The sequence below is a fragment of the Sparus aurata genome, chromosome 7 (genome assembly GCF_900880675.1).
Source record: "Sparus aurata chromosome 7, fSpaAur1.1, whole genome shotgun sequence".
Classification (NCBI taxonomy): domain Eukaryota; kingdom Metazoa; phylum Chordata; class Actinopteri; order Spariformes; family Sparidae; genus Sparus; species Sparus aurata.
Window position 1 is genome coordinate 23,423,545 of NC_044193.1, and position 19,998 is coordinate 23,443,542.

The 19,998-nt window shown below is 40.2% G+C and overlaps 1 protein-coding gene across 2 annotated transcripts in view; it reads right to left on the reverse strand.

Moving 5' to 3' along the window:
- Positions 1-208: 208 nt before the first annotated feature.
- prkar2aa (protein kinase, cAMP-dependent, regulatory, type II, alpha A) overlaps positions 209-19,998 on the reverse strand; it is a 44,425-nt gene continuing 24,635 nt past the window's right edge. For both annotated transcript variants that reach the window (XM_030422891.1, XM_030422890.1), the window contains exons 3-11: positions 15,177-15,212; positions 11,345-11,481; positions 9,317-9,423; positions 6,211-6,352; positions 5,640-5,741; positions 4,747-4,821; positions 4,550-4,615; positions 3,951-4,089; positions 209-1,606 (exon numbers count right to left, since the gene is read on the reverse strand). In XM_030422891.1, the coding sequence (XP_030278751.1) occupies positions 1,482-1,606; positions 3,951-4,089; positions 4,550-4,615; positions 4,747-4,821; positions 5,640-5,741; positions 6,211-6,352; positions 9,317-9,423; positions 11,345-11,481; positions 15,177-15,212 (929 nt within the window). In that variant the 3' untranslated portion in view covers positions 209-1,481. The remainder of the gene's footprint in view (positions 1,607-3,950; positions 4,090-4,549; positions 4,616-4,746; positions 4,822-5,639; positions 5,742-6,210; positions 6,353-9,316; positions 9,424-11,344; positions 11,482-15,176; positions 15,213-19,998) is intronic.

Sequence of the window (19,998 nt, forward strand, 5' to 3'; positions counted from 1 at the left end):
CAAATTGTTGGATTCCACACCACCCCTGGGCTCAATCATCACCTCACAGTCAACAAATACTGAATGTGACAACCTGCAAGCTTCCCCTGCGTATGAGCATACAGACAGAGCATGGCTGAATCATCAAAATAACAGTTTTACAAATTATACACACGAGGCAACAAAGGTGTTAGTGGAGTGTGAGTAGAAATTCAACAAAAGACAAGAGTTTTAACAAAATGTTTGCTTTATTTTTTCAGTTTTTTTTCTTTTTTTTTAAATCCAGGACAACTCATTCAAGGATAATCAAGGAGAAATAAGCACTACTGTTTTTATTAGAACTTTTTTTTCTGTTTTTATCATTTTGTCAGATGGATGGTGAATTTTATCAGAATTGGTCAAAGTAAAACAAAAAAATAATAAATGAATATATAATAACAATACATTAATAATTAATTCAATACAATGACGAGTGGCGTCAATGACAGAATAACAATGTCCCAGAAAACGTAGGGTTGTTATCGTTTTCGCTTCTTCTTCTGTGGTACTGCAATAATCACCAGCACTAACTCAACTCAATCAACAACAGTAGAGGAAGAAATGGAGCACGCCCACAAAGTTCTGCACCCCGGCCTCCCAAAGAGGAAACACTTTTTTTATTTAAATAATATTTTATCAAAGCTTCTGTTTTTTTTATCTTCATAAAATGTTTCTAAAACTTATCTGTTCTCTTTAAACTTTTCTCTTTTTTTGCATTTTTGATTCATTTTCCTTTTCAGAGATTTTTAAAGTTTTTCGTCTCCATTTTACCACAATGTGTCCGTTTTTGCAAGTGTGGTAACCTATGTACTTTTGAGTACCTGTACCCCTGTGTGTGTGTGTGTGTTTGTGTGTGTGTCGATGTGTCCTTTACTGAGGCTCGTTCGAACAACTTTAAGTTGTTTATGTGCTCAATGTGAATGCAAAGCCTGCACAAATGAAGCATGACGATGTTTTTTTTAACATGTGTATGGAGTGTGTGCGAATGTGTGTGTTTTATGTCCTTACACTGCATTACCTGGTTCAAGGTCATTGCAGCAAAGACATTCATACTGAGAGGTTGAAGCTGGCTCAATTAACAAGGTGCGTGGCTTTTAGCTAGCTGTGTGTGTGTGTGTGTGTGTGTGTGTGTGCGCATCTACAAAGTGAGCTTATAAAGGAGTGTGTTGAGCTAGTATGTGCACGAGGGTGAGCAGGCTAAGTAAAGTGAGCGTCTATCTGTGCCTACATAGGTGTCAGTGTACATGTATGTGTGTTCAGAATGTGTGGGCAGTTATGTACTTGCAGGTATGCCAATTTTCTCATATATTTTACTGTCTGTGTAACGCTTACTACAAGCCCGTATAGCCACTGTATGATAGAGGACATATGTCTGTGTATGTGTGTGTGTGTTTGTATGTGTGTGTGTGTGTGTGTGTGTGTGTGTGGGTGTGGTAGAAGGCACGGAGGGTGGTGTGGGAGGCTCAGTCTCTCAGGTCCATGCTGGAGCCGAACAGGGCCACCAGCTGCTCTTCATAGTGGGCGATGTTCCTCTTCATGATCTCCTTACAGGAGCCCAGGAGGCGCTCAAATGCCTGTATGTCTATTACTGTAGGGAGAGAGGGGGAGAAAGAGGGGGAGAGAGAGCAAGATATGTTAGGTGTCATCATCTTGGTCAAATAATTCAAGGGCTAATTGTTCTTGCATCAGAACCGAGGCCATTATATTTTATTTTATTTTTATTAATTTTTGCAGGTTAAGCATATTAATCCAAGTTGTGCTTGGACATTCATCACACCACGTTCACACTGACAAAAAAGTTCACTAACACCTGCTAACATCTGGCTTTTGTGGTCAGTGATCAGCATTAACTCCAGGGTCAAGTGACTCTGCACTAGTCACGGGTGTTTATTGGCTCCACCTCTGATCATCTGGGATGGAAACACATATTGTCGCCCTTCTTCAGGCACGATGTTACTCCATCACACGTGCTGAAGTTAAAGCTGCTGGCTTGTTAAAACGTTTCCATCCGTCTCAGTTCAAGCAGCGCCGTTGGCGCCGAGTTTGAAAGAGAGACTGGAGTTGAATATATTTGTTTAAAAGTAACCACTGTTACAACGTCAGTGACTTGCCAGCTGCCTGATATGTGCTGCACAGAGATGAGAAAGAAGCGAGATGTCTCACTCTACAGCGACTTCCGTTCTCAGCTCTGGAAAGAACGACAACTAATTCAGAATGCTGCTGACTAAGACTTTATGAAACAAGTTTTACCGTGCTCTGTATGTAGTCTGAACAGCTATTTTGTTTTTTGGTCATGTTCGCAATGAAGAAGGTGACAAGCAAGGAAATAAATGACAGAAAGGCAAACTAGTCTCCTTGGAATGGGAGAGGAGTCAATCATATGTTTTTAGCCAGTGTATGCACATTACAAAGAAAACAAAAACACATTCACACACTGATTTCTGTGCAAAAGTGGTTTTAGATAAAGGCAGAGGCACTCCCGTCTCTCTACCTGTCCCCAGAGGACCCTTGAAGTCCTGCTCATCTTTTACAGCTGTTATAGAAAAGGAGAATGACAAGAGTAGAAGAGACAGCATCTGGTGCTGCAGTGCGGCTGATTGACATTTCTCTCTGCTTCAAAGCGGATCAGCTGTTGGAGACAGGCTGCTGTACTGTGAGTACAGTAAACAGAAAAATCCAGACAGACAGGTGAGCGAGTATACTGACGGAGTGTGCATTGTTGGGATTGAAGGGGAGAACACATCGGCACACTATATCTACTATGAAAAAAATAACTTGTGTGGATAAACAAATAAAAGCTGTGCAGTGAGAGCTATTAAAAAAAAAAAGCGCAAACAGATTTCACGACAGAATCAAGAGAAATGACAGAAAACGCGAGCAGCTGTTGAAAATCCTGTGATATTTTCCAAAGTGAAGAGCTGCTCGTGTCACAGTCGAGGCTGATTTAGTACACCCACTTCAAAAGCAAAAATAATTACTGAATGGCCTTCAAATTAACAGAAATACAAGGTGATGACAGACGAGATATGAGCCGAATGCAGATCGTGAGTTAAACAAAACTCAAATGCCACTTGATATCTCATGACAAACTGCTTGTAACATTACAATTACTGGAAAATGAATGAATAGCACAGATGTTGTTGTAAGGTTGAGTGGTATAACGCTGCTTATCAACTTTAACTATAACAGGATTTTTGCAATCTTTTACATGATAATGTTCATAGAGAGCCTAGTTTTGCACTCGGTGTGAAGCAGCTGAAACAACACGCAGATCATACAACAAAATGAAGAACGATCCCATATCAATGTTCACGTATGGTCGTGGTAAAGAGTTTACATACACGTGTTAAGAACGTGTATATCATGGCAATTTCAGTTCCAGCGTTTTCTACAGCTCATCATTTTGTGATGGAATGAGTAGAACACAAACTACACTGTCAGAAGAAAAGCAGCTCATCTTTGGACCTGTAACTGCTTTGAAATGGCTCCAAGTGACTTTACTGACTTGTTCAAATCAATAATCGGCTCTGTTAGATCAATGCTGAGCTCTTCAGACATTCAAACTGTAGTGTTTTTGTGAGTCTAGTGGGTTTATCAAACATGCCCCATTAAAATGTGCACAGAAAAGTCACTAGCCATTCAGAAGAAGTTATGAGGCCATGCTACAAAGATTCATATGAATGTTTTTTTTGTGACCAGGTAAAATGTGTTTGAAAAACGAGAGCTGTAGAAATGATTGGAAGTGAGACTGTATGTAAACTTTTGACCCTGAGCGTTTGGATGCAGGTATCACATTGTGGAAATGTGATGATGAATCAGAGCTACTTTATATACACGTCTGACTTTTTGACATCTGACATTACTGTTTCTCTTTTGAGCGTCGATGCTGACAAATGCGTTTAGCGAGTGTGTCCGAGTGCATTCCGTCTCACCCAAACACTTGACATCGCCCACTGCGTAGGCTGAGGCGGCCCGGGGCTTGTTGGTGACCAAGGCCAGCTCCCCAAAGTAATGACCCCTGCTACAGCGCGTTAACTCCACCTCCGCATTGTCTGCATGGTCCGCTTTCGTCTGCAGGCGGGAATGAAGAGGACGGATGGGAACAAAGGAGAGAAGAGGATTAAAGGTTAGGAACCACTGAGTTATTTCCTCCCCCCAGCGAGGAGCACTCGGTGGCTGAGCAGACGAGTGTGATTTCAGCTGTTGCTAGGCAAAACCAGGGAACACTCTGGTGGTCTTTACTGGAGAGTGTGGGTTGTCACTGCCTAAATGTCCTACATGGAAAGTACCTAGAGTGATCTTCAATATTGGTGCATATTCCTACCAATGAAAGTTTTTTTTTAAAATCATGATCAGCCTCGTGAGAAGCAGCTGCATTTTCTGCATTCCATTTATGTGAGCCAGCCTTCTTTACATTGCAGATGAACAGTTAAAAAAGTGACTGCTGAACAAGGTCAAATAAAGTCAACCCCAGAGTAAAAATCCTTATGTGATGAAACAGAAATGAAGAAGGTGAGGTGGAGGATCTTACTTTACTCTTCATCATGATCTTGACCTCCCCGGATTCTACAATATAGAAGCACTCAGCCTTGTCACCCTGAGGAGGAAGAAAACAGATTGCTTATAAATGCATTTCAAAGGTGGTTCTGTGAATGATAAAATGATCAACATTCCAATGCTCGAGTCACACTCCCATTGCTGGAAACCACACCAGCTACAAGTTCTTACCTGTGTGATGATGCGCTCGCCATCTGAGAACTGCTTCGCTCCTAATACATCCACTATCTTCATCCTTTCTGTTGCCTGGAAAGAAAGAAAAAAATCAAGACAGGTCATGAGAAATAATGAGAGAAAATGTGGGAGCAGAGAAAATCATGCAAAATCCAATCAACTCTTTCACTGTGCTCTCGCTGGGCGATACTAATATCTATTCTTCTGTGTTTTGGACAGTTAAAGCTTGGTGGTGCAAAAAAAGGATGGGTGATTGGTGGGGGAAAAGCAAAAGAAATCTCTCTGAGATCTATCCCCATATTGTGTTTATTGTTTTTTCTGGAGTTGTATTTGAAATGTTTTTTTATAGAAATGCCAAAACTCATTATATAAAATACTACTGAATGTGTGCAATATTACTTTTTCACTGTTCATCAGTTGCAATATCATTTTTTATTACTTCTCAATATCATTGTTCAAACTACCTTTTTATTTACTTTTTCTTGGAGTGGACTTTTTTTTTACTAAATGTATCTGATTTTATTTTTACTGTTATTCTATTAGCCAGGGATATCAGCATTTACTCCATTTACACTTTCTTTTATTATCAAGCTACTGTGTTTTTGAACATTCTCTGGCACAGGAATTTCCTTTGGGTTTAATAAAGTTCATTATCATCCTTCAAAAGTGTAGTACATCGTCCATCGTCTGATTTAAATATACTATTTGTTGGTGAGTGTGCCCAAACTTTTTTCCCATCATAAACAAATTTCCCATGATTAACTGGCTGGGTAGTTGGATGGCTAGGTTGAGATGTGATGATGCTGCATCCACTCTGTAGTGGAACGTACACCGTCTCTGCTGCAGACAGCGAGAGGACTATCTAGAAAGCCTATAACCAATGAACTCACCTCCAGTGACTTGAGTAAGGGCACAGACTCGATGAAACACTCGTACATCCTCCTCTTCTTGGCATTGTTCTTCACAATGAGTCTACGGAAGGTGGCACGGTCCTGGAGGAAAAAAAAAAAAAAACACCTCCTGAGGGCACATTCTCTCAGACTGACAGACTGCCGCTGGTCCTCCTCTGTTCAACCACAGGGAGGAGCTGCAGCAGAACAAACCCTGAGAGAACAGCACCGGCTTCATTCATAGATAACATAGCTCCATTCTTAACATGTCTAAGCATCATAGCTCAATGTACTGTATTTGGTAACAGAAACTGGACCTAACCTGCTCACAGAACAATCCTGACAGGGGAGCGGAGTTTATAACTGAGAATCTGACTGACAGAGCAACATTGGAAACATGTGACAGAACACACCTCTTTGATATATAATACAACTGAGGACAAACTGCAGGTAATTAAGCAATTGTTTGCTTTGACAGAAAATTGATCTTACTTTTAACTCATAATGATCATAAAATATCACATTAATCTACATATGACCCTGGTGTGTTTGTCTATTTGTATGTTCTTACCAGTCCCCATAATGCTCCCTCCGTGGTGGCGGCGATGGTGGCGGCGCGTGGCGTGTTGTACATGAGTGCCAGCTCCCCGAAGCTGCCCTTATTGTTATACTGACCCACGCATGTTCCCTTTACCACTATGTCATACACACCCCTGCAGAGAGAGAGAGAGAGAGAGAGAGAGAGAGAGAGAGAGAGAGAGAGAGAGAGAGAGAGAGAGAGAGAGAGAGAGAGAGAGAGAGAGAGAGAGAGAGAGAGAGAAGAGAGGGACAGAGAGTTAGGGAAAGAGAAGAAAAAGGCAAACGTTGAAAGAGAAAATCACATAAATCCATATTCTACAATGACTTATGTAGTTGAAACAAACTCTAAGAGGGGGGGGGGGCAGTGTTGTTTACCGACCTACTCACTGGTTCAACTAAAGATCTAATCTCCGATTTTCTGGAGCCTGGAGGGTCCAGGGTCAAACCACTAATTGTGTTTGTGTGGGTGCACTAGTGTGTATAGTTGTGCTATGCTCTTTTTGGAGACTGAAAAGTGCTAAATTGTGAAGAAATGTAATGGTGAAAGAAATTTTGCATGTCTGAATATTGTTGTATACCTTCATGTACAGTATCATAAAATGTTTGGTCATGGTTTTTACGTTTCTGGCAGATAGTAGTACTTCAGCAGAGCAGCTCAATCTCCCCCTCCCTCCCTCTTCTCTCTCTGTATGAGGATTAATACCGGCGTAGGTAATTTGCAGCGTTGTTGCTCTGCAGGATTAACCAGTCATTTTCTAAGGTAGCCTGTCCTCCCATTGGCTGTATAGTGGGGCTGAAACCCTTGTCGCTGCTGGAGTATTAACTTCATTTGGATTACCATGACGATGGGGACGATGATCACTTATGTCGTCGCCTACCTTTGTGAGCACAGCTGAGAGAGGCAGTGTTTTAAACACAGTGCGGCTAGCGTTTTAATAAAGAAACCTGGCAGGTGTGAAAGCTGTGATCATTGATACATTTCACAAATCTGCTTGAGCCAAGAAGACAGCTGTAGAAGAAAGAGCCAAGATTCTTTTAATAACAATTTTTACTTCTTGGAAAACAGGCAACTCAGCTATGATCGATGAATACCCAGAAGAAGTAGTTTATGTTTAAGTTGCCAGAATGTTGAGGTTTCGATCCAAAGTTGACTTGCTGGTTAACAACTGGAAAGACTGAGTTGTACACTGTAGCCTCAGGTCTCTTCAAAACTTAGAGATAGAAGACGAAACTACTCAGTATCAAATGTGTAAACAACTGGGATGTTTTAGTGCTCTTGGAAAGATGCAGGGACTAAAGATAAAATGACAAATACAAAATTGAGCTGTTCATCATTTCAAAACTAATATAGAGAAATACAACTAGGTCGTTCATCCTTTATTATGATCAGAAAAAGAAGAAAAAAAAGAGTTATCTTGTGATAACTTTGATGGAACATTAATGTATAAACAAATTAACTTCCTCTCACATCAAACACGTCATCCCTCTTATTAAATACTAACTCCTTGTCCCTAAGGGCTTCGGAGTATGTTCCAGCTACTTCCTGTCTTCAAGGTTTCAGGACTGGATTGTTTAGGTTTTAGCACAACACAGGCCAATGACGCCAGTGCTTTCAGTTTGCCAATATGTGGCATGTTTGACAACCAAGTCTGTTTAAGTTAACAACTAACATTATGATGTGCTAGCAGGGGGGCAGTGGAGATGTATACATGTGGTTCAGTGTGTTACTCTGCCCTGTTTTCTTTCCTGCTTTTGTTTTTTGGTTTGTGTTTATCCCTCCATCTCTGTGTGTGTCCGTGCTCACACCACACCCTGCTGGTGACATTAGCTCCAACCTACGCCATTTACAGGCCAGGGAAAACCCCGGGATAGTATATGACCAGGCAGGCGTGCTGCTCTGAAAGGTCATCACATGTCTCTTGTACAGGCAGCATGCTGTGTTAGAAAGTGTGTATGCAGATAGAAAGATAGCACACAACAAGTGGAACCAAACCGCTGTGCTGAACTGATATGTCCCATGCCAAGAATGAATAGAGCCCAGGGTGGGATAAACAATGAGCAGCCTCCAGCCAAACGCTGGCAGGTCCGTTTTCTCATTGGTGGCAGAGGTTAAAAACCTATGTAATCACTTAGGCTAGTCAAGAGACTGTGAAATGATCATGCAGTGCAGCTTCATGGATGATCAAAGTAGCCTCCATGATTGAAAAGATAATCGATTCAACCTACAATGTTTCCATTTCACCTCTTTACATGACAAGAACCTGGGAACATTATTACAGCAATTAAAGACGCTGCCTGCAGCTTGATGCATAATCATAGTTTTCCAGTTAAAATGTGTTATTCATCACATATTCATCACAAGTATAATGAGAAGAACCATTTAAATGCTCCTACAATCAAATGCTGTATTCCAGATTGGGCAATTCGGCAATATGGTAGGAAAATAACACACAGCCTTCAGAGGTACTGTATTCATGGACACACACATATGAACCACCATAACCACAAACAGCGTACACACAACTAGGAAAGACCAGCAAAATGGCTGCACTGTTGTAAATCTTTTTTTTTCCCTTTTTAGATTTTTTGTGGTTTACATCATTATTATTCATTCATTATTCATTTAAACAATCCTTATATGCAATTGTTTCTTGCATCTTTATTTCTCTCCATTCATATCTATTCCTTGTAATTACAAAACAAATATTTAGTAAAAAAAAAAAAGTTGAGAGGCCATGTAATACATAAATAAATAAGAGTGTGATAATTTGCCAATCTTTTTTGCCATATTGTCAACTGAAAACAGTACAAAAAAAATGAATGTAATGTTTGACCTCATCGAAAATTAATTGTCTTTTTTGCAAATATCTGTTTGATGCGAGCAACATGTTTCAAACACATTGGTACAGGGGCAACAAAGGGCTGGGAAAGTTACTGAATGCTCCAAAAACTCCTGTTTGGAACATTCTACAAGTAAACGGGTTCATTGGTAACACGTGATAGAGTTTGAATGGGCCATCCTCAAAAGGCTCAGCTGATCACAAGCAATGATGGAACAAGGTCCACCACTTTGTAAGTAAATTATTACATGCCCCTACCTCTCTATGACGTAGAAGTTGTCTCCATCATCTCCCTGGTCGATGACGTGCTCCTGGGGTTGAACCCTTAACTCAAACATGGCGTCCAGCACCTCTGAGAACTGCTCCTGGATGGGGGGGGTGGGATTAGAAAAAGGACGTCAGACACAGATGAGGTGAAGAAACATGGAGCATCAGTGAAAACTTGCTATGGAGCTGCTCAAAATGGCATCTAGCTCATGTGAGAGCTGCTCCTGAAGGGAAATGAGATTAAATTGAATTATCCCAGTGGGGAAACTGAGAAAGTGCTCAGCAGAAAGAACAGAGGACGTTTTGTTTCATATCGTGACGATTTCTCCATGTTTTATCAGGATATGCCATTCCAGGACAATACTGTTGTCACTGGGGTTTGAGTTCATCTTAATCTCATAGATTTATCATTGTAGATTCCAAGTGCTGCATGGTTCACAATGGGATTGAAAAATATCAAATTGATTTGAAAGGCATCTTCCCAGCCAAAACAAACTTGGATAAATCAGCTATAGTGACATCACACAGACATGTGATTTCTTGGAAACACAAAAATAAATGGTTGAGTCAATCTACTTATGCCCATATATAGGAGGGTTTAAGATGAGAAGTTTTAATACTGCAACAAAACACATATTCAAACCACTGTAACATGGGCATTGGGGACTAAGCAGAGAATGGTTTGTGTTGATTAATGATACAAGGAAGACAAGATGTTTAACAAGCACTTCTTTGTCCATTTTTTTTGCACTTCATGTTCGTGGACAGTTCTTCAGCTGTGTTATTTTTCCTTTTTTTTTCACAAATTGATCATCTGACCTGCCCAAGGACCAGTTGCTTCTAAGTGTGGTTCCTGAGGAGTGTAGAGTGATTTCATACACTGAGCAGGCAAGACGGAAACTGTCTTTTGTCACAAAATCCAATGTAACTGTTTTGCAATAAACTCTATTTTAATGCAACATAGAATTTTTCCTTGCTGTTAAAGCTGGAGTTTCTGGTGCTGTTCTATTGGGTGGCGAGTACTTTTGCCCCATCGTATGTCGATTAAGTGAGAAAATATTAGAGGTAGAGGTCGACCGATAGGGGATTTTTAAAGGTCAATAAAATAACAATAGTTGGGAGAAGGAATATTAGAAAAACATGTATAATTAAAATGGTGATAATTTTTTGCTGTTGTAAGCTGGATAGGTACAACATAGTCATATTTATCCATATTTTAAATGTTTTTATTTGTTATTTTTTTAAATGTAAAACTGTTGAAATAGAACAATCTCAAGTGTTAACTTTATTAGAATTGTTGAACTTTAGGGCCCTCTCTCCCTCGGTGAAAAATTACAGGATTACTTCTGTTACACGTCCCTCTACATTGTTAAATCACTCCCTTACAACCACAAATGTTTAAATGTTTGTGCATATTCCCAGGGGTTAGGAGAATTGAGAGAATGCCTTTTGGTAAGTACAGTATTACGTAACCTAACATAACGTTAAAAGGATGGTTTCTGTTCCTGCCTGCCTTGCTGCCTTTCAGGGCCCTGTCCCACGTGAACAAGGTGATGGTGTTGCGTTATATATTGTTGAGGCCGGATAAACTGAAAACAAGTAAGATGAGAGAGGTCCGGCTATGTGAGGCTAGATATGACTTGATTGCCAGATTTGTCAGCCTCTGGTAAAATCAGCTGCTCCAACGTTCCCCCTGGATATGTTTTGCCAGAGTAGTGCATGGAAGTAATTTCTTGGAGTGTAGAATACCTTTATGAAAAAATACCTCTGATGTAACGTAGTCTCTCTGAAAAACGTGGCATCAATTAAAGTCCGTCAAATATGTATGGCTGCTGTATATCTAATGTTAATGTACAGCAGTTACCCGTCTGTGCCAAACACACGCACAAAGATATTTTCAGCAGAAGTTGCCCTCAAATGACTCACTTTATCGTCCATGCAAAATGGTGATGCACTCCCCCAAGTGGTCAGTGGAGTTTGCGCAGCCATCGGCAAGTATCAGAGCCAAGTTCAATTTACCTGGTCTAGTGTTTTAAAGAGTAGGATGTCTCGGCAGGCCTCCTGCAGTCTGCAGCGCTGTTCATCTGTTTTTGGGTGAACCACTCTGGGCTCCGTGTCCTCGTCGTCCTCGTCTGGGTTGAACGCCTCCGCACACACTGGAGGGAAGCCGTGTAAACTAATTTTACATACTGGTTTAACATGTGTAGTACAAATAATCAAGTAAGAAAGTATGCTATAGACAGTTTCAGAAAGTGCAATGATTTATAACTATAACTACGAATAACCTTTATAAAGAATAAAATAAGCCAGCAGACAGGTTGCAGGCAGCTCTGTACATACTGCCACTTTACCCGTATATGGGGAAGTGATATAAAATGTTCATTGTTCTTCTTGAAGGACAGACTGATGTTCATTTCCATGTTACTAATTGTATGACTATGGGGTTTTTTTCCCCTGTAACTTGCAAAATATGTAGGCATGGCTGTGGCACCACAGGCAGTAAAGATTTTACAATCAAGATTACCAATACATTTCGGCCATTTGACTAGCAATTTTGTAAATAATCAAATTTCTGCAGATTATACACAATACATATCCATCATTGAGACAAACAACTTTAAGGTTTGTTGAGATGTGACAGGAGACTCATGTTATGATTTCAACACAAACACAAGCAGGACAGAAAACCACAAAGATGCTAACACAGACACTGTATCCACTTCATCTTGGTCAAATATTTCTACACATACGCGCACACAGGGAAAGGTGAGACGTTACACAAACACACATAAGTAGAGAGGGAGATATTGTATAACACAAAATAAAACCATAGCCTGCAGGACAAGGGATGAGAGGACATCATTACTGCGGGCCACTGAAGGAGCCCAGAAGTGAGGAAATGACACATGCACAGCGACATGTTTCCCCACACTGGATGACAAACACTGACAAGGTCATTTTTAAATTGTCACTGTGTATCTGTGTTTCTTCCAACTCTGCAGAGACACACTCCACTTCTCACATGACATTTATCACAAAATGCACGGTAGTTTCTAAGTGTGTGCGTGTGTGTGTGTGTGTGTGCGCATGTGTGCGTGCACAGTCATGAGTGTAACGCCTTATCTCTCAGCATTCATACCAATCATGTTTGGAGCCGTGTGACCTGTCAAGTGTCAACGTGTTTACTGCTTTAGTTTCAGCTCGATAAGGCAGGTCAATAAAAGGAACAGAGTAAAAAGCAGTTAATGTGGGCCTCAGAGCGCTGCCAAGCAGAATGTGATGCTGTTAATTAGGAGTGAGAACATAATCTCAACCAACGACGAGATACGACCCTGAAACCCACACAAGGGTTTAAAAAGTATGAAAACACAGATGTTAGTGTAAATATTTAGCTCTTCACTGGTGTGAATTAAAAATCAGTTAAGGCAGAGAGGCAGGTCCATCATGCTTAGCTTAAGTTGCAGGAATCAGATTTTTTGGCAGCGTGGAGGAAGCAAATCTATCTCTCCCTGGCAGGATGACAGGATATCAAAACAGCAGCCAAAAGCATGTTTTTGTTTACAAGCCTGAGTTCACTTGTAAGAGGGCAGCGTGGTCAAATCTAAAGCAAATATAATCAAGTCATCATTTCCACACTGCTTTCAGCCACAAAAAAATAAAAATAAATAAAAGATGTAGCTGTGATTGTGGTCTCATGTTTCACATGTAAGAAAACGCTGATTCCTAGTAACATCAATGATATCTTCCTGCCTGACTGTAGTGTGCATGTCTCATGATAAGGATTGTAAAACAGATGTGTCCTCTATGTGTGTCCATCAATGATTAATGAGCAAATGTATTCTATTACCTGCGAACAAAGTACGTGTGTACGTTCCAGGAGTAAAATGAGTCGGATTTGTTATATTCTATACAGATTTCTCTACCTTGAATGACTTCATGCAAGATAATTTTGTTTCTATAACGACAACATTGGTGTTGGTTGAACAGTCACCGAAGGCTGTACAACATGCAAATATCGTCACACTTGATTACATTTACCATGAACGGGAAACAGAAACACCTGGACAATCTTATGTAATTCTTTATAGCTCTGCATTACATAAACTAAGACAAACTTAACACACAATAAATATCTTGTTTTTTGCTGACCACCAGATGTTTGACCTCTCGTCCTGTTACAGAGATGTACAGGTGTACTCCTTGACCCCGTGACATCACTGTACAACAAAGCACGCTCTTGATGACAACCAACCACACCTATCAGTGATGCAGTGGTCAAAGGTGAAACAGGCATAAAACTTTAATCCAGAGGGCCCAATAAACTTCTCAGCCTGTCTTTAAAAGTACTGCCTTAGTACTGCGAGAATACCACCTCACCTGGCTGTCTGTGTCTGTGTATTGTATGGTACATTGAAATATGTTAATGATATCCGCCACCTCATGTACATCCAGATATGGATGAACTTAAGGTTTTGAGGCATCTTAGGATTCAATGCAGTCCAGTACATTTCCATGGCAAACTTGTTGAATGAACACTACTCTGACAGTGTCAACACTAACTAAAAATGATAAGTCTCTCAAAAGATAATATAAATGATTGACCTTTTTTCGTCTCTGATTGCATTTAAATGTTTAAGGGCTTTTATGTTCCTGCTAAGTGCAACTGCATTGAAAGTGTGTCATTAGTTGGATTTCTATCCAATTGTTAATTTTCATTAACCAATCCCTAATAATCACATAATGGTAGTGCATAAAAACACATTAATTTGCATGTTTTTTGACAATTTTTTCTACATTTGTTTAACATTTGTACCATATTTGGATGAAAACCTATCTAATATGACACCTTGTCCTGCACATTTAACCAATTATCTTTAGAAATCTACAACACACCAAACCAAATGGGACACCACATAAAGCATTTTCCTCTCTTTTGTTAATAGAATATTATGGTGATAAAAGGGTGGTTCTAATTAGCCTAAAAAAAAACACCCCACATACAAAAACACCTGCAAAAGAAAACAACTTTGTACAACTTGCAAATTACAAATGGGAATCTTTTTCAAAATAACTGAAACAGGCTTTTTGTAGGAAGATCTCTGGGAAACATGATGAGCATCACTGTGACGCTCCACCTCTGTTGTTGTATTAACACAATTTCTCTCCAAGGCTCAAAAAGGATCATTATGTCTTACAACATTACCACTACAAAGAGGATCTACTTGTATCACACAACATTTTGTTAACAAGAAACTTTGAAACCACTTTGTTTATCACATCATAACAACAAGGAACTCTACGCAACTACATGTTACAGCTACAAAAACAAAGTTCACGACTTGCACAAATGAGCATCCTCCACAATAAATCTTTATGGCGCTGCGGTATAGACAGCAGGGTCAACAGTGACAGTAGGACAGCAGTAAAGATAAACATCAGCAGACACACCCTGAGCCTAATCAAAGTGCAGCGCTCTGTGACGGCTGACGACATTCAATTACTCATATGTAAACACTAGACGGGCAAGAGCAAGCGTGAGAAAACAAGAGCACCGTATACACAAACCACAGACACCAACACACACAAAACCCAAAACACACCGCAGTGATGCTTCTAACACTGTTTTACATGCTTGACATACGCAAATGCTCTCATTATGAAAACACTGCCTGAACAGTGTTTGACATCAGTGACAGAGACGGACACAAATCAGTCGACGCACATGACACACACAATAACGCAAATACAAGCTGCTGGTGGGCCACTTAGGTGGTGATGTATGCAATGTTGTCCCTGGTGTGGATTACACTTAAGGGACATGACGTCAAACACACACACACACACATCTTACCTGACACTCTCCTGTTGAATCTGCTGGGTGGTGGAGCTGTGGAGGGAGGGAGAGAGAGAGAGGTGAAATTAACATCATTGTTTTAACATAATGACATTTAATATGATTTTATGATTGCATTCAAAACCCAATTTACATTATCTGCTCTAAAGCTCTTCATAACAATAGCTGAAGTGAAAGAAGGGGTTTAGAAAAGGAAAAGGCAGACAGTGAGTCAGACTGACAGTCAGCATTGGAGAAATAAAGAAAGACACAGACAGCCAAACAGATAAAGGCAACGAGAGGTGAAGAGACAGAAAGTAGGACATGCTCAAAGATACAGGCGGACATGAAGAAAAACATAGAGAGAGATAGAGCGTAACCGGGAGAGAAGATGTGAGTAAGGAGATGAATTGAGAAAAAAGGTATTTTCAGTATTGTATATATTAAGTTTATATTTTCTTTATACACATGAATGCTTCTGTGGCAGTTATAGCCTCAAGCACTGACATCAGACACACACACACACAGACACACACACACACACACTTTCCACTGAACAAATGGCAGTATAATTTTTTCATGAATTCCAATTTAAATCTAGTAAAACAAAACGTGATCAAAATAAGCAGCAATGACGGCACAGTGACTGCCTGAAGCCAGACAGATATGAGAGTATTAACAAATATATAAATAAAAGCCCTCATAGTTACATGTTTACAAGTAAAATATTTATAAGGAATAATGTATTAGGAGAGAAAAAGGTTGAAAGAGTAATGACAGTTATGTTCTACATATAATCAATTAGGCCGTCTGAACCAGCAACACGTTTCTTTCCCCAAATACTGACAGTTACCCTATCAGTATTTGTGATAACTGTTTCTTTGTTCATTACAAATGACAAAGAGGTTGTTTACGTTTTGTCTCAACAAGCAGACTTGTCTGTGCAAGCGTAGCCAGCTGCTGCAAAGCACTGTTTGGATGAACAGATAATGTTGGGACACTGTTAGCATTCCTGAGCCACCAGGATGGCACATCTGACGTCTTTCCGCTTTAAGATTCAGCATTTGAGGACTCTCAACAAAAGGCACCTACCCATCTGTGTAGTTCCTTAAGAAAAACACGAGGCTTACTGGATGAGCTATTGAGTGGCGACCCTGATCTTTGACCCTCTTGGAGATCTCTGGCCAGAGAGATTAATAAAATAAAATAAATATATTAAAATAAAGTAAGTAAAATACTGTTGAATGATGCCTCTCTGTTAAAAGCCTGTCATTACTGAGGCATGCTGTGTGCCCTTTTCACACCTTGCATCTAGGTCAGAAAATGTAAATGAAAAACTGAATATTTCCTAACAAAAGACCATTGCTAATCACACTGTTCAGCTTGTTCGGAATGCAAACGTGCATATCTATTCACATTAATATTCAAGTTACTACTTTATTTAAGTGATGGCCCATGAGAACACCAAGTGCCTCTTACACTAGGCCAAAAGAGTGAGATTGTGTGAAATTACAACCTGTGAGAGACGCTGATTTACGCCAGGGAAGAATGGCATATAGCCTAAATTAATCATCCTGTTATTACAGTAATGGTTCTATAAAATTTACAGAATATTCCATGTATACAGGGATGTTTGCAAGCAGGATATTGAGCCGATTAACAGCCTCACCCAAATCTAAATATTAAAAGGCAAAATAACACCACCCAATGCAAATGTTTCTTGGCACAGGCATTGCATTTTTATTCTGTAGGTTAGTGGGTAATCAGTCCTATTCTGTTAAAAAGTCTAATTCCTTTCACTCATTTTCATTCTGCTTGTCCAGACGAATGCAGCAGAGCAACCACTTCCTTTCACTGGCAGCAGCTTTACCCCAGGACAACAGGCCAAGACACCAGCCTCTTGCCAATAAGCTTTCCACAGACCTGGCTACAGGCAGAGGCCGAGGAGACCCAAGGGTGAGGGGGGTTTTGCCTCACCTGATTTAGTTTGCTAGTGAAATACTTAGGATGGTTGGTCGTATGTATGTAAAAGCAGACCCTGTAAATATGTTTAATATAATACAAAGTTCATTCATTTCATCGTTTCAGCCTATTTGTGTAATAAAGCATTATCTTTAAGCCACATTTCCTAGATTATGATGTTGACACAAACTGGCTACAACCTATGTTTCTAATAAAATTAAAGCCAAACACAGGAAAAACATCCTGTGCAAGGCAGAGGATGTTTCCTGGAAATGTCTAAACAGCAGCCGTAATCGAGTTTAATTTCTGGTCATGATTTCGGCGCTGTGTACTTGACACTAGACAGTTTTCATCAGAGTAGCGGGAGCCTGGAAAGACACTGCTGGATATGAATATGCATCAGAGCTAATAAAGTAGCAAGTCAAGAGAGAACGAACTGTGTGCATGAGGGAGGAACAAAAGGGCTGTGTATGTGTGTGCACATTATGTGCGACATGGTGCATGACTGCATTTTGGCCTTGTGCAGCATTTGTGTGCATGTATAGGGGCACCTTGACCTTGCGAATGTGTGTAACAGGGTGTTGTAAATTACGCACACAGAGGGTGAGGTCAGAGTCCTAAACACCTGCTTTCTAAGGCTGGGCTGTTACTAGCCAGCATGGACAGAGCACACTGCTGCCACACACATACACAGATGCACAGTGTGTGTCCATTGCTACCTTATTACCATCCTGTCAGAGCCCATTAGATCTAGACTGTGAAGATGGGAGCCTGGGGGAAGTGCACACACACGCACAGACACACACACACACACTTTCCCCCCCGGTCACCTGGGGAGATGGACAGAGTTTAACACTCTACTCTCCATGGAGATCACTCTTACCATCAGTCAACACAGCTCAAGCATGGTCTCAGCCACTTCCGTACTAACATTGATACCCTTTGTAAAGGAAATTTTTACGTACAAAGTTTGTCTCTTTTTTTAGGAAATGATCTACATCAGCATAGTAACTTGTTGAAAAGGATTTTTTTTCTTACAGCACAAAGACAAAATGCAGTAAGAGTGACTTCTGCATTTCTATTCCATTTGTATGCATGTGTTAACTCTCACATACACGCTGGACATTTAGACTCATTTGGCATCTGCTTCACCTATGCGAACTCTCATTGTGCCTGCCACATCTGAAGCCTTAACGTTGTTTAAACAAAGGGTCATGGTGAGTAATAACCCAAAATGTATCAAACACCAGCTAAATGGGCTCTGGGCAGATAGAGATTTCCTTGCCAGCCACAGCACATTCTGTCCATCAACCAATCAAATAAGTAAAACCATGGCTCAATTAAACAAGTAAATACAAATAAATGTCAGTGTGTTGGAATGGTTCTACACAGCAGTGGCATGTCATGTTAATAAACATTAGTTGAAACAGGAAACAGGAAGAGGATCCATTCTAATCCTGTCCACACTGGGTGCCGGATGGGCTGGAAGTACATGGTGAATTGCAGTCTATACGAGACTGACACAAGACAGATATTTGAGATGAAGACAAATGAGTTACGAGTGCAGCTACAAGAGACACTTCAAATAATCCCAAAAGTATATTGCTTACCTATTAGTTTCTCCCTTACTTTGCTTGACTCTTGTCTCTACTCACAAAGGCTATGCTCTCCCTCTAAATATTTTCTAGGGAGGCAGGATATATCAGACCAATAAATTATCAGTGACATACTGAGAAATTCTTAATATCTGGTATCTATAAGTATCTGTGACATTCTAGCTGATAAACATGAAGCCAAATTACTTTGACCGATTTAATAAGCACTTTATAAACTCAGATACAGTAGGTGGCTGTTTGTACCTTAAAAGTTGGTTTGTGATCTAACAATGAACACTACAAAAATGATCAGTTATTCATCAATATCAGACATGAAAGGCAGGTACAGATCATTTCAGGTATCAGCTGAAAAAAAATCCATATCGCGCATCCATAATATTTTTATTCATATGACTCAGGGCAGATCTTTGAGATCATTACTTTTCGACTCAATCCAGGATGGAATCGATCTCAGAACCATGTTTGGATGCCTGCCAACAAGACTGGCAGACAAACCTACCAGCCACGGCCAAAATGGAGTAGGAAATGAGTAGCAACCAAATCAACTCTTTGACCTGCAAGTCTTTGTCTTTCTTTTACGTAATCCCCATCCAAGTACCTGCAGGGTATACCAAACCCTGTGACAGTGGAACCAGAAATCCTTCAGGCTATTACGATCGCAATGTGACTGTTCTTGAAATTACACAAAAAAAACTATGAAGAATGAGTCATAGAGAGGACAGTAATATACAGATGACCTGAATAACGTCACAAGCCACTTAACATCAAATACATGTTTAGACTGAATTCTTCATCAGCATGAATCTTCTTCCTACAAAGGAATACAGTCATAGTAATGCACTCCCATGAGTTCCACACTATTCTCAGTTTCTCGAGCTCCCTCCTCTCTGTCATTTATTGTATACGTCGCCCCCTCAGTTGTCTCAATGGAACAGACCTTCCTCCCCCGTATTGCTCCCAGAGCTTCATGACTCCTCTCCCTGCCGTCATCTTCTCTTTTGCATCTCAGTCTTTTCTCTTACTTTATATCCTTAACCTCAAGAGATACATCAGTCCTTAAGGGCTGTTGTCGGGGACTGTAACAAAATAGAGACTGTGGTGTGTTTCCTGATATATTATTTTGTCTTAACCAGTTTATGACCAAGATGAGAGTCGACATTCCGATAGCAGTATTTAACAGATACCAGCCTTTTGTTCAGCTAGGATGTTTACTCTGCTAAACACAGTACATTACCATCATATTTACACTGCAGGCCATCATG